The following is a 14,058-nucleotide window of genomic DNA, read 5'->3' as shown; positions in this document are numbered from 1 at the left end:
CTTTACAGTTTCTGGACTTACAGAGATACCTAGGTGCTTATAGGCTAAGTAATTTGCTCAATGTCATATAGCCAGAAGTAGAAGTTAAAAGTTTTCCTGTCTCCAAGATTATTATTCAATCTACTCCCTTATCTCAGTTAAACTTTAGACTCCTTCTTCCCATTTGACTTAAATGATGCTTGCTAATTAAACTTAATTACAATTTCATCTAAAATGTAAAATATGTAGTTGATGTATATGTGATTTAAAACAACCCGTAGGAGTCATATTTACCTGTTCAGTTATAATTGCTGACAAATGTGTTGTCTATTCATTTTCCCCTTCTATGGGCTACACACAAACCAGATCGATCAAAGGAATTTATTATCACCAATTACTTCTAAGTTGAAAGAAAGATGAATCAAATTACTTAGCACTGAGGATCTTGTATCCCTTCATTCACACTGAAAAAAAAAAATTAATCCCCAACAGAATAAACAGTTTCATACAGAAGTTTAATGATTGACTCAACATTGCATTAAAATAACTGGATTGTTTAGGTGAGGTATAAGCAATATCTCATTAGAGGAAGAAATACAGAGAAAAGGAAAGAACCAATAAGACTACTGAATAATCAGGAAGTTGGCAGAGGATTGACCAAAATGGAGAATAAAAACAATGTAACTGAATTCATTCTGTTAGGTCTAACACAAAGTCCAGAACTTCGAAAAATATTCTTTGTCATTATTTTAATTATTTATATTGTCACAATTATAGGAAACATGCTCATTGTCATAACCATAACTGCCAGCAAAACTTTGAGATCACCTATGTACTTTTTTCTAACCTTTCTATCCATCATGGAAGCTACCTACTCTTCAGTCATTGCTCCCAAGATGGTTGTAGATTTACTCCAACATTACTCAACCATCTCCCTGGAAGGCTGTCTGACTCAGATCTTTGGAGAACATTTCTTTGGAGGCGGAGGAATCCTCCTCCTCGTGGTCATGGCATATGATCGCTATGTGGCCATCTGTAAACCTCTTCACTATATGACCATCATGAGTCCTCGGGTGTGCCTCCTGTTGGTGGCAGCAGTCTGGATGGGGGGCTTCTTACATGCCACCATTCAACTACTCTTCATGGTTCATCTTCCCTTTTGTGGCCCTAATGTTATAGATCACTTTGTATGTGACTTGTTCCCATTACTGAAACTGACCTGCATGGACACCCGAGTTCTTGGCCTTTTAGTCATTGCTAACAGCGGAGTAATGTGCCTGTCAATCTTTCTCTTACTAATTGTCTCCTATGCTGTTATCCTCTCTTCCCTGAAGGGTAGTAGTTCAGAAGGAAGAAGAAAGGCCCTTTCCACCTGCACTTCTCACTTGACAGTGGTGGTCTTGTTTTTTGCTCCCTGTATATTCTTGTATGTGAGGCCAGTGGTCACTTTTCCTATAGATAAAGCTATAAATTTCTGTTCTACTTTGATTACTCCCATGTTAAACCCCTTCATCTATACCTTTAGGAATACAGAGGTTAAAATTGCCATGAGGAAACTCTGGATTACAAATGTGACTTTGCTTTTTCAATAACATATATGCAACAATCATATCATTCAAATGAAAAGAAAAAATGCTGTAGTAGTTTTGTTAATTCCTCAGTGCTTCTGTTTAGTCAGATATTTTGCAGTTAGTCTGAGTAACCCCATGTTCTAAACTTATTTAGACCAGTTATGTTCACAGCCAGCCTGTGGGAGACAGTGGGAAGATATACCCATGCCCATGAGCACTAGTCACATATCCCTATAATATTTAATAGCAGCACTAATCTCATATTCTCATGAATCATTTTACCAATCAACAGTTTCTGTCGTTACATATTTTGCTGTTCATATTTTTTTTACCTTTTTATAAAAGCAGCACATACAATCTGAAATCCACACGGGATAGACCCAGCTGCTTGCTACCTTGATGTGCTAATAAAATATAGATTTTAACTTCCTTTTCCTGAGTTTGTCTTATTGACCAGTGTGAAGCCTAGTATGATTTCTTGTAACAATTGTTTAAACATGTGTTCTCATACTCTTTTTACTAACAAAGGTCACAATTCCATTACATCTTCCCATGCTAGTTCAAGTTTTCCCATAAGTATTATATAGAGTTTATAAGTATCTGGACTTTTATCTTTCCTGTTGTTTTTCACTGTAACCTTAGGGTTACCACAATGAATTGGATATGCTTAATTCTTATATTTGAAGCCAGCTTGTTGGGATAATTTTAGACTTTAACCATTTCACTACCATTTATAGTTTAAGTCCTTCTTTGGTATTTGTGTGACTTTGGCATGTCATTTAAAATATTCCAGCTTTAATTTCCTTTTATCTCACAAGGTTCTTAAGGAAGTTAAGATAACATGTTCAAAATTTTATAATACTTAAAAGGCTCCCTAAATGCTAGCAATTATTTTTTACCTTGATATATAGAGCATTTTGAGTAAGAAACTCTATATCCAGATTTTGTAGTTTTTCAGTTTTTCCTCCATGGCTAGAATTTTCTTCCTTCTTACTTTGCCTTTTGAATTTCCTGACTTGTCCCCATGTTTCAGCCAAAATCCCACCTTCTTCATTAAGTTGCTTTTGGTGCATCCATTGCTCGTCTCTGCTGCCACATTCTTGTCTTCCACTGAATTAATACTGCTTTGTTACTTGTCTAAATTCAGGAGGGAAGATTCTTAAATTGTTTTAGCAACTGTTTTCTGGTGTTGCTCCCCTTTAAAAGATTTAACCCCTAAAGATACAACTTGCTGGCAAGCTTCCAGAATTCCTCAGTCTGGTTAAACCTATCTTTCTATCTTCCTTCATTCTAGTTAAGATTCTGCAATTTGAATTCAGTCTTTTTTTGTTGTATAAATAAAAGTTCTTTCAAACCCTTTCTAATTCTGGGGTTACATGCTATAGGCAAATCCCTAGTCTGGAACTTTCATTTAGGAAGTTAGAGTAGCAGCAATGGTTTCCATGAATGATTTGATTATCATATTCTCTACTCTGCTTTTGTGAAAACTCATTTGAAGTAATATTTATTGGTTTGGATACCATAGTATACAAAGTATGTATAGGAGAGCAAATCAGATTTTGAAGAGCCTCGGACCCATGACAAGTGAGGATTAAGAAGTGGAACAGGGGATACTAAGGTTAAAGGAGAAATACATTGAGTTTAATAGTATTTTCATCAATTATTTAAGGGGATGTCATGATCTCAGAGGATTACATATATTTACTTCCTACCAAAAGGTCAAGTATCAACAACATGCAGAAGTGGCAAAGAAGATAATTTTGTCTTGATATTGTGAATAAAAAAAAACAATCAAAAAGAAATATCAATACTGGTCTTCATCCCTCTCCATGCATCACTGCTATGGGATTTTGTCTATCATACCCTAGTGCCTAGGTTACTCTCCTCTACTTCTTAGCTGCTTTTTATGTTTCCTTTCCCCATTAGAATATAAGGAACTCAAAGGTAGGGAAAGATTTTTTTTCTCTTTCAGTGGTATTCTGAGAACAGTGCCTTGAATGAATGAAGTGCTTAACACATGCTTTATGATTCACAGGCTGGTTGGCATGCCGGTATTTTCATGTTTTTGGTAGAGACAGTCTAAGTTTAACTTTTGCATCCCTAGACAAAATCGTATTTCCTGGTTTGTACTTGGTACCTAATAAATGCTTGCCAAGTTATGGTTTGATTTATGTTTCTGTTTTTGCATGCTCAACAAATTATGAGAAAGCTTCTACTTAAAATACTAAGGGAAGAGAGGGACTCATCACCCTTGAACAATCTTATTTCCTTATTAGATAGCTGTAATGGTGAGAATTTGTTGCTGTTGTGTTTTGCTGACAAAAAAATCTACATTTGTCTAATTGTAATTTCCACCTATCACTCCTAGGGCAGTATTCTGGGAAGAAAAATAGAACAAATTTAACCCCTTTTACTACTCTTTCAGTTGACAACCCTTCTAATACTTAAAAAAGTAAAACATAGTGGTCATTCTTATTCAGAAAGGGAAACCATGAGCCTGAGAGAGTAACTGTTATACACTTTCTGATACGTTATAGTCACAGAGATATTAAAACAAAACAAAACAGAAAAAAGCACTTGTGCATCTGGAAGAAGACCAATTTCTATCTGAGCATGTAGCTTAGGAGAACCCAGTGCTGACCACTTGGGCACAGGATGTTTGATGACCAAGCCTCCAGATGATCATGCAGTTGACTGGTTCCCTAAATGAAATAAAATAATTTTTCCTTTTTGGGGTTTTTCTTTATTTTTCTTATTTATAGAATCTATAGAGACTAATGCATGGTGTCATCATAATTTATACATGTATTGGCATATGTGATGAATGACCAGCCAGTGTTGAGTGCCTGGGCATTTTTTCTTCTCAAAATGTATTGAATACTGACTTTGATTGAAGACACTGGTGACAAAGTACCAATGTACCTCACTCTGTGGCACTCTGATAGATAAAGCTTGGCATGCAGTCTCTTAAAAGACTATGAACTGTACCTGGGGGAAATAGTATCCAGAAATTGTAACTCTGAGGAACTTTGAAAGCTTTCAGGCTGAACCCACCCCCAATACTGGAGAATATTGTTTCTCTGGCCAAGTCCATGGTCCTGGAGGTCAGTAATAAAGACATTGAAGGGTCAGTGGAAGAGCACAGAGAAGAGCTCAGCACTGAGAAAGTGCAGGAACTTCAAAGGGAGCAGTAAGAGATAGAGGCTGAGGAACTTTCTTTAGGTGAGGGAAAGGAGGAAGCCACTACTGCACTGAAAAAAGAAATGTGTTCTATCTAAATGGGTTGAATTACAAAATTTTGTTGAAACATATCGCAATGTCATCGAGTTGAAGATAGAGGAGAAACTTGGAAATAGCCACTTGTGGAGAGAGGAATAGTGAGTCAGCTAAGGAAAAGCAGATAATCATTGCCTTGCTATAGTGAGATCACACTTAAGTTTATATTACATAAATTTGTAGTAGACTCAGTGATGATCATATTAATTTATTCATTTATCTCTATCTATCTATTTATATATTTGTACATTTATTCATTTGTTCTTTCATTCATTGAACTATCTATTTATTTTTTTGGTGGGGCACTTAGGGTTAAGTGACTTGCCCAGGGTCACACAGCTAGTACGTGTCAAGTGTTTGAGTCCAGATTTGAACTCAAGTCCTTCCTGAATCCAGGGCCAGTGCTTTATCTACTGTACCACCTACTTGTCCCTGATAATATTTATTCCTGTTAAGAATTTCCTTATAATTATTTTTTTTCTTTTCATTTTCAATTCTTATCTTTCAAGAGCAAAATTACAGTTACTTTGTGGTTTTATCTTTGCTGATATATAAGTAACAAGGAAAATAGACCTCAAGAATCATGCAAGCCCGATAGATTCTGAGGTGTAGCTGATACAATATTTGAAAATTAGGAAGTTGCTCCATGTCTAAGAATCTTATTTATATTTTTCCATTTCTATATTTTCCTTTTGAAAATCATCATATTCTTCTCCAGTTTTCCTAAAATGCTTAGCATGGATCTCTCTTTTGCCTTTTCACATTCTACCATATATTTATCTTTATAAATGTTTGAAGCTAATTAAAATATCAGTTCTGAAAAGTCCTAACTTCTTGTCTTTAAGCTTTGTAGTTCTGTAGTGCAATTCAGGGGTTTGATTATGGTAGATGTTCAATAGATATTTATAGATTTCATTAAATATAGGTGGATAATTAGTATATTTTAATCAATATATCAGACTTTTTATCTCCTTCATTAGGAGGGATAAGTGATAAAAAATGTATTCAAAAGTGTGTCAGAACTTCCAAAGTTCCTCTCCAATGTTTGATTAACATGAAGTTTATTTGTCTTTGTCACATGGATGTAATTTGAGACTTTGCCCATGAGATCTCAGTGCTACAGAATAATATGATTCACAGAATGTATTCCCAAACATAATACATGGAATAACTTTTGAAGCTCCAGCGAAATTTTACAAAGATGCCAGAGAGAATATATTTATTAGCCAATAGAGACTTGGTGTAATTGAGCCAGGTAAAATTTCCCTGGATGTACTTTCTCTTCTCACTGGACCATTCTCTCCTTGCTGTCTGGATATGTTTATATAGTTAACTGGCTTCATCTTTTTTTTCTTTTTTAGTGAGGCAATTGGGGTTAAGTGACTTGCCCAGGGTCACACAGCTAGTAAGTGTTAAGTGTCTGAGGCCGCATTTGAACTCAGGTACTCCTGACTCCAGGGCCGGTGCTCTATCCACTGCCCCTTTTCCCCCACCTTTTTTCTTCTATTTTTAATTACTTACATTTTCACTGTGGTGGGTAATTTACTCATTTTCATTACTATTACTTCAAGTCAGACTCTGCTCCCCAGTGTACTTTTCCCATGCATTCTTATATTTAATAGATCCATGCTATTCAGCTTCAATTGTACCAAGATTCTTGCTGATTTGTTCTATGAGAGGACAACAGCGATGCAGGGATTTGTGGAACATTTCTTTGGTGCCTCTGAGATGTTCCTCCTCATAGTAATGGCCTTTGATAGGTTTGTGGCCATCTGAAAGCCCTTGCACTACACAAGGGCAGTGAATCACTGCCTGCAGAAGAATAATGAACCACCACCTCTGCTTGTACCTGGTGGGGTGGGCTTGAACAGTGGGTTTCCTGCATTTAATGGGACAGAACTCTCTATTAACCCCTTGATCCATCTGGCCTGATAAGACATTGTATTCGTTAGTCTAATGATAAAGTTTATCTATATTGGTCTAATGGTTGCTGCTAATGTAGAAATAAAGTAAATCTTTGAAATTAGATAACCATGATTCAGATTTGGAATATAGGTTAAAAATAAAGAACAATCAAGTAAAAAGATATACTGGGGTGCGTGTGTATGTGTGTGCGTGTGTGTGTGTGTGTGTGTGTGTGTGTGTTTCCGAGGGGAGGGGAGGCATTTTAAATTCCATGATGTTGTTTGTCCTTTATATTTGAAGAGGAAGGATGATATTATGGTTGACGTCCTAATTTGTGCATGAATTGCATTTAAGTGAGGCAGCTTTGCACAGTTGCTAACCTCACTTATCAAAACAAAGACCAGGGGCAAGATAAAAAAAAAAAAATCTTCAGATGGCCTGGGATGCAATCTGTTAACTTGGTGTCTTTGATGCCTGACCAATCTCTAAGCCAGTCTGGAAAAAAACAAAACAAAAAAACAAAAAAAAAAACCCACAAACAAACAAAAAACCTTATTCTTATACTTCGGAACTTTCATTGGGGAAATTGGAGTTGCAGCCATGGTTTCCCTGAATACTTTGATGACAGTTCCTCTGTACTCTGCTTTTGTGAAAAATCATGTTCAGTAACATGTTTTGCTCTGTACACCATCGTTTACAAAGTATGTAGAGGAGAGCAATTCAGATTATGAAGGGTCTAGCACATATGACAAATGAGGATTAGGAGATAGAACAAGGGACCAGAAGGCTAGAGGGGAAAATGTATTAAGTTAAATGGTATTTTAATCACTTATTTAAGGAGATCTCATGAGGTTGAAGGATTAAATGTATTTAGTTGCTACCAAAGTGTCAGTTATCAACAGTGGTTATAAGTGGCAAAGATAATTTTGCCTGGATGTTAGGAAAAAAAGGAACAAATAAGCAAAAAGAAATTTCAATACTGGACTTCATCCTTTTCCAGGCTGCACTGCTATCTACCTTATCTCCCCAAGACTTTATAATGCTCTGGTGCCTGGGTTACTCTCCTCAATATCTCAACACTCTTTTATCTGTTACCTTTCCCCATTAGAATGTAAGGTCCTCAGTGGTAGTGAAAGTCTTTTTCCTCTTTCAATTATATTCAGAGAACAGTGCCTGGAACAAAATGAAGTGCTTAACACATGGTTTATGACAGACAGGCTGATTGGCATACTAATATTTTCAGGTCTTTGTTATAGACAGTCTAACTTTTGCATCCATAGACAAAACTGTAGTACCTGGTTTGTACTTGGTACCTAATAAATGTTTGCCAAGTTATGATTTAATTTGTCACTTTACTTTAGCAAGCTCAACAGATTATGAGAAAGCATCTACATAAAACACTAAGGGAATAGAGAGACTCATCACCCTTGAATGAGCCCATTTCCATATTAGAAAGCTGTAATTGTGAGAATTTGTTGCTGTTGTTTTTTTCCTGACATAAAATTCACATTGTCTAGTTGTGATTTCCACTTATCATTCCCAAGCAGTCTTCTGGGTGCAAAAAAATAGAACAATTTTAATCCCTCTTCTTTTTCTTCCACTTGACATCCCTTATAACACTTAAAAAAGGCAATTGTTTTCATTGCCCCACACCCTAGAACACACTGAATCATCTTTTTATTCTTGGAGTTTTCATGGGGTTGTGTATGGAATTGGACATTCATTGAGTCAGAAAGATTTGGGTTTAAATCCTACTGCTTTCTAATTTAACTCAATCACTGAGTCTAATTTTTTTAATCCATTGTATGTGGGGAAAAAGAAATCAAGCAATGAGCAAGGATCCTATCAGAGCAAACAACAATTAAGCCCTTGTTTTAGTTCCAGGAACTGTGCTAATAGCTTAGGATAAAAAGGAAGGCAAAATGCCATTTCTAACCTTTAAAAATGTCACTTACTCATGGGTGAGATTTTACACATGAAAAAGATATTATAAAAAAAAAAATGAAACTTAACATTACTGTAAACCCCCCTGTGGAGAATAAATTGAGAACATGTAACTTCTTTTTTATTATTATTATTTGTGGGGCAACGGGGGTAAAGTGACTTACCCAGGGTCACACAGCTAGCGGTCTCAAGTGTCTGAGGCCAGATCTGAACCCAGGTACTCCTGAATCCAGGGCTATGCTTTATCCACTGAGCCACCTATCTGCCCGAGAACATGTAACTTCTAACAAAAGTGGATCTCTCCTTAAGTTACTTGTAAGAGAGTACATCAGTTACGCTTGTATACTCTTTAATAAAGGGCTAAGACAATTGTGATATCCATTAAGAAAATAATTTTCATCCTTGTTTCCTCCCTTTTTGCATCATCTGCCTAATTATCCTCATGCCATTATGAGAAATTAAAGAATCTAGTATAACTGGTAACAGATGCCATGGCCAAATTCAACATCGTGTTTATCATAACATCTGAGAAAATTACAAGGTTACCATAAAAGAACACAGGAGTAAGATAATGTTGAGGGGAAACTGAGTCAGGCTTAATCAAATGCATAGGATTTAGATGTCCATGGCATCGGGCATATAGGAGGGGGAATCAAAGTCAGGCATAGATTGAAATGGCATAACCCGGCTCTCCAGTGCAAGGTGGGGGGGAAAATTACACCAAGAGAATCCAACCATAATTCTTGCTAATAGCCATTCTCTCAGTCGTTCTCAAGACAGTGCAATACATGGACTTCTTCTATGTCTCCCCTTCTATGACAGTTCGATGCCTGCTCTTCTCTATATATTCCTCTCATGGATAGCTGGCATCTTGGCTGCCCTTATCTGATAACTCAGAATAAAGGCAATTAATATCTCAAATGGTAAATTCCCATAATCCACATATCATATGGATTTAACAACTGAGGATAATGATGAAAGCAAAGAATATGAATTTGTTTTGATTCAGAATATAATATATAATATGCAATTATTCCAAATAATATTTTAAGCTAAGTATACAGTTACCTTTGTGAAAAATCAGAACATATTTTAATACAAGTTAAAACAATCTTAAAAGAATGAAAATCTCTATGGAAATAAACCCATACTATTATTTTCAAAATGTAAATACAATAGCAAAAAAAGAAACCCTTATGTAACATTTGAACTGACATTATTTCTCTAAGTGAATCTAGAACATTCTTGATTTTGATATCTAAACTTCCCAAATCTCGTATTATTATCTTGCAAAATATGTCCCTCTTTATGGCAATGGTAAATTTGATTACATGTATATGAAACCTTTTTGCAAATGTTCCTCTTTTTTTTAAGCTTAGCAAAAATAATACTTCTAGAATTAATTTAAACTTGCCATGGCAACCAATTTACCAAAGAAATACTTTATAGAATTTGATCAAATAATCAGTTGGAAAAACAAACAATTTAGAATATGGGAAAACAATATTTCCAGAATTAATATTGTATTATGAAATGAAAACCATCTTGCATTGGTTCAAAAATAGAGAGATAGGTGAATAGAACAAAACACACATGGAAGGATAAAAGACAATGAAATTCAATAGCCTACATGTGCTGGTACATGTTTTACATGGAAAAAATGAATCCAAGAGTCCTTCTCACCAATTTTGATGGCAGTTGGAGTTGTTAGCGATACCTGGAAATAACCTTCCCAAGCTGGCTGAGCCCCAATAGTCCACTGAAAATTTTTGATATATACACCATCTCCTGGTCTCAAATCATGTGAGAAGTCCAAGGGACCAGCCTCTACTGCTGCTCCTGCCTCCTAGAGTTCACATAGCCTGGCTTGTAATTCCTGTATATAGGAAGTAACAGAGGTATCTCTCCCCATCAATATATACTAGGGAAGAAGGTTTTTCTTGGATAGGAGGATGGCCAAAAAGCATCTCAAAAGGTGATATATGTAGTTTTTTTTTTCCAAACTGTGATGGGTAAAACTAAATATGTGGCCACCTTACCTGTCCCCAGTGTGGGGAAAGCTAGCTAGGATTTACTTATAAATTAGAAGCTTCAGCAACAGTTTAGGCATAAACCATTTATTAAAGTATATTAAAGGTTAGCAGAGAATATGTGTCTGTGAAAGAATAGGAAAACCTAGCTAAGATCTACATGAGAGGGAGAGAAAAATTTGCCTCCACCTACGAGTCCCCAGCCACAAAGAGAGAGATCCTGTCTCTCTGTGAGCAGACACTCCCTCTGGGTCAGGAAGAAGAGATGTTCCCTACACATCCAAGCTAATTGGCTGGTAGTATCCAAGTCTGTTGATTGACATGACTTGAAGGCAGTCAACGAACAGATCATGCCAAGGTCAGAGTTCAGATCCTCTGCTGGGAACAAGGTTTTGTAAGGTAACTTCCAGATTGGGGGTAGGGGGGGGCAGGGTAAGCGGGCACCCTGGTAATAATATTCTCATGTATTCAATACTATTATGAAATAGTTCACATAATTCTTTTGATCCACATAAGAAATCTGAGGATCATGGGGTTGAAGTAGTTTATTTTTTCCTTTTCTTTCTTTCTTTTATTTTCTTCTTCTGAGGCTACGCAAGTTCTGCTTTAATTGAGGGACTGAACCATATTTCCCTGTCTAGTATTCCAGGTTTTTTTAGTTTTTTTTTTTTTTAATTTTATTTATTTATTTATTTGTTTGTTTGTTTTTAGCCATTCCAAATTGTATCTCAGAGACAAGATGATGTCATTGACAAAGAATGAGTATTAAATGTTTGATATGTTTAGGATATGGAGCACTGCTTAGAAAGTCTAACTCCTATTTCAGATGCTCTGTTAGTCTGGATCCAACCTAAATTATAAATCATAAGAGGCCATATATATGTTTTCTTTTATCTGTAATCAAAAGGATAATTCAATTATAAATAAGCTTAATGAGATTACGGGGTAGGAAAAGTGGTAATATGTTGCTTTATTTAAAGTTAACTAAAACTGTATTCTTTGAATTAATTGCTATTACCCCAGTTTTGGCAGTAAATATATTATTTTATTCATATAATAGATCAGTAACAGATTGACTGCATGTTTCCCTAACTTCTCTTGGTCTCAGGCCCTCAGACTTATGCTGTCTTTCTTCTTCTTCTTCTTCTTCTTCTTCTTCTTCTTCTTCTTCTTCTTCTTCTTCTTTTATGGGGCAATGAAGGTTAAGTGACTTGCACAAGGTCACACAGCTAGTAAGTGTCAAGTATCTGAGGTCAGATTTGAACTCAGGTCCTCCTGAATCCAGGGCCGGTGCTCTATCCACTGCCTCACCTAGCTTCCCCAAGAACTATGCTTCCTTAAGAGGGTGAGCTAATCCAAGAGCACTCATCAAACACCAGCCAAGAGAAAGCTAGCTCATGGCCTCTTCCAATTTTTATCTTCTTTTGATAGAGATGGGTCATTATATATTGATTCAAAGCTAATTGGTTAGTATCATTCAACTCCATTGGTTGACATGACTTGAGGGGCGTCTAAATAAAAATGTATTCTACAGATGACATCAGGGAGAAGACCTGTCAGTCAAGTTCCTTAAGGCAAAATCCATTATCTGGGTGTACTTTCATCCCAATAGTTCACTAAGCTAGACAAAACAATCAATCTCCATTTTGTTTTTGTTCCCTTGGGGTTGTCCCAGATCAAAGAGAACAGGACTTTCTGGAATATGGGGAGGAGAAAAGACTGAAACTGATCTCTGCTTCCCCCAAAAAATCTCACAAATAGAACTGCTCCACTTCCACAAATTTAGGACATACTGCTCCATAAATATATGGTCTCTCAGTGGGAAGTGTAAAAATCTATGTAACTTTTGGGCAATGGCATACATATATCTTCATACAAGGAGAGGGAGAGGGAAAGGGAGAGAATATACACATAAAACCAGAGTGCGGTCACTGCACTGTAAAAGTTGGAAATCTGGTGCTACAAGTCTGTTAATACATATTGATAAAATGATTGTTTTTATCCCATCTGGTATGTTCTCTTCTAGAAAATGTATGCCAACTAAACTAGCCAATGTGGTCTCCATCAGCTATACAGTTTCTGCTGGACAGGGCTCTACTATGCTCATCATCTCTTCCTCGAGGGCTTTTTTCTCCCATGTTGTAACTAGGCATTGCTCTGTTGGGCACAAGATTGTAAGGTTTCTCTCTCCTCTGGGAAAGGTATACAGGATTACCTACAGGACATTTCAGGAATATCCTTTGGTGCAGAAACAAGAAAGCTTTCCACTGATAGGAGAAGTCTGAAGGTGCTTTAGTCAGTTAGACTATGAACCAGAAGATACATATGAGATGATTGAGAAACCAAAAAGAATAAGAAAAGAAACAAGGGGGCGTGGAGAAAATAATAAATCGAGTAAGGAGGAAGCAGGAAAGGCAACCAAAAAGAAGAGAAGGGAAAGTATTTAAAAAACCTATTATAAAGTGAATATTAAATGAAAATCTTAACAAAATGCACTCATTATATGATTATATATATATATATATATATTTACATGTGTATACATAATTACATCCACATAATCCACATAGTTTCTACCATATGCATATTCTGTGAGTTTAAAATATATGGACACCTATTTGTGTGTGTATATACACATTCAAACAATATAGCTAGCTTGTTAGATTTAAGATATCTTTTTTGTCTACAGCTATAGCTATATATCTAACAATAGCAATAATTACCTAAATTTCTTTTTATATGAATGTCTGTCATCTGTCTATCTTTTTCCCTCCCTCTCTCTTTAGTAAGTTAGACTATGAGACACAAGCACCATATAAGATTATTGAGAAACCAAAAAGATTAAGGAAAGAAAAAAGGGGTGAGGGGAGAAAATAAGAAAATGACAAAGGAGGAAGGAGGTGTTATTATAAATGTAAAGACCACTTGGATTTGATGGAGCTGTCTTATTATCCAAAAGGATTTTATGAAATCCTGGATTAATAGGAGAAAAATGCCCTTTGACTAAACTTCAAACTGAACCCAGATAAGTAGCAGATAAATTAGTGCCTATCTGCTCATTTCTTTCCCCAAAAGAGTAAATAGATCTTACTGTTCTCCTTATCAAATATTTAGGGATCCTTGTCCTTGTTTCTACATAGGATCTGCTTTAAGTTGAACTATTAAACTGATTTATATTGTTTAACTGATTTACATTATATACATTCCTATTATAGTATTTGCTTTTAAGTTTATTTGTATCATGCTAATAAACCTGATGTTACCCTGTAACCAGTAAAAGAAAAAGAAAAAAAAAAGATTAATATACTGTCACAAAAAAGTGGAACCTTGGAGAGTTCCTTGTTTGGAAGGGG

The 14,058-nt window shown here is 35.9% G+C and overlaps 1 protein-coding gene across 1 annotated transcript; it reads left to right on the top strand.

The window, feature by feature from the left end:
* Positions 1–641: 641 nt before the first annotated feature.
* On the top strand, positions 642–1,571 carry LOC122731249 (olfactory receptor 4C6-like). The gene has a single exon (XM_043971242.1). The coding sequence runs from the start codon at positions 642–644 to the stop codon at positions 1,569–1,571; it is 930 nt and encodes a 309-aa protein (XP_043827177.1).
* The last annotated feature ends 12,487 nt before the right edge of the window (positions 1,572–14,058 follow it).

The sequence above is a fragment of the Dromiciops gliroides genome, chromosome 6 (genome assembly GCF_019393635.1).
Source record: "Dromiciops gliroides isolate mDroGli1 chromosome 6, mDroGli1.pri, whole genome shotgun sequence".
Taxonomy (NCBI): domain Eukaryota; kingdom Metazoa; phylum Chordata; class Mammalia; order Microbiotheria; family Microbiotheriidae; genus Dromiciops; species Dromiciops gliroides.
The sequence above is the reverse complement of the archived record's forward strand: the minus strand, read 5'-3'. Positions and strand labels throughout refer to the sequence as shown.

Excerpts from the sequence above, each read along its gene's own strand:
- LOC122731249 (XM_043971242.1), top strand. The coding sequence starts at position 642 with ATGGAGAATAAAAACAATGTAACTGAATTCATTCTGTTAGGTCTAACA.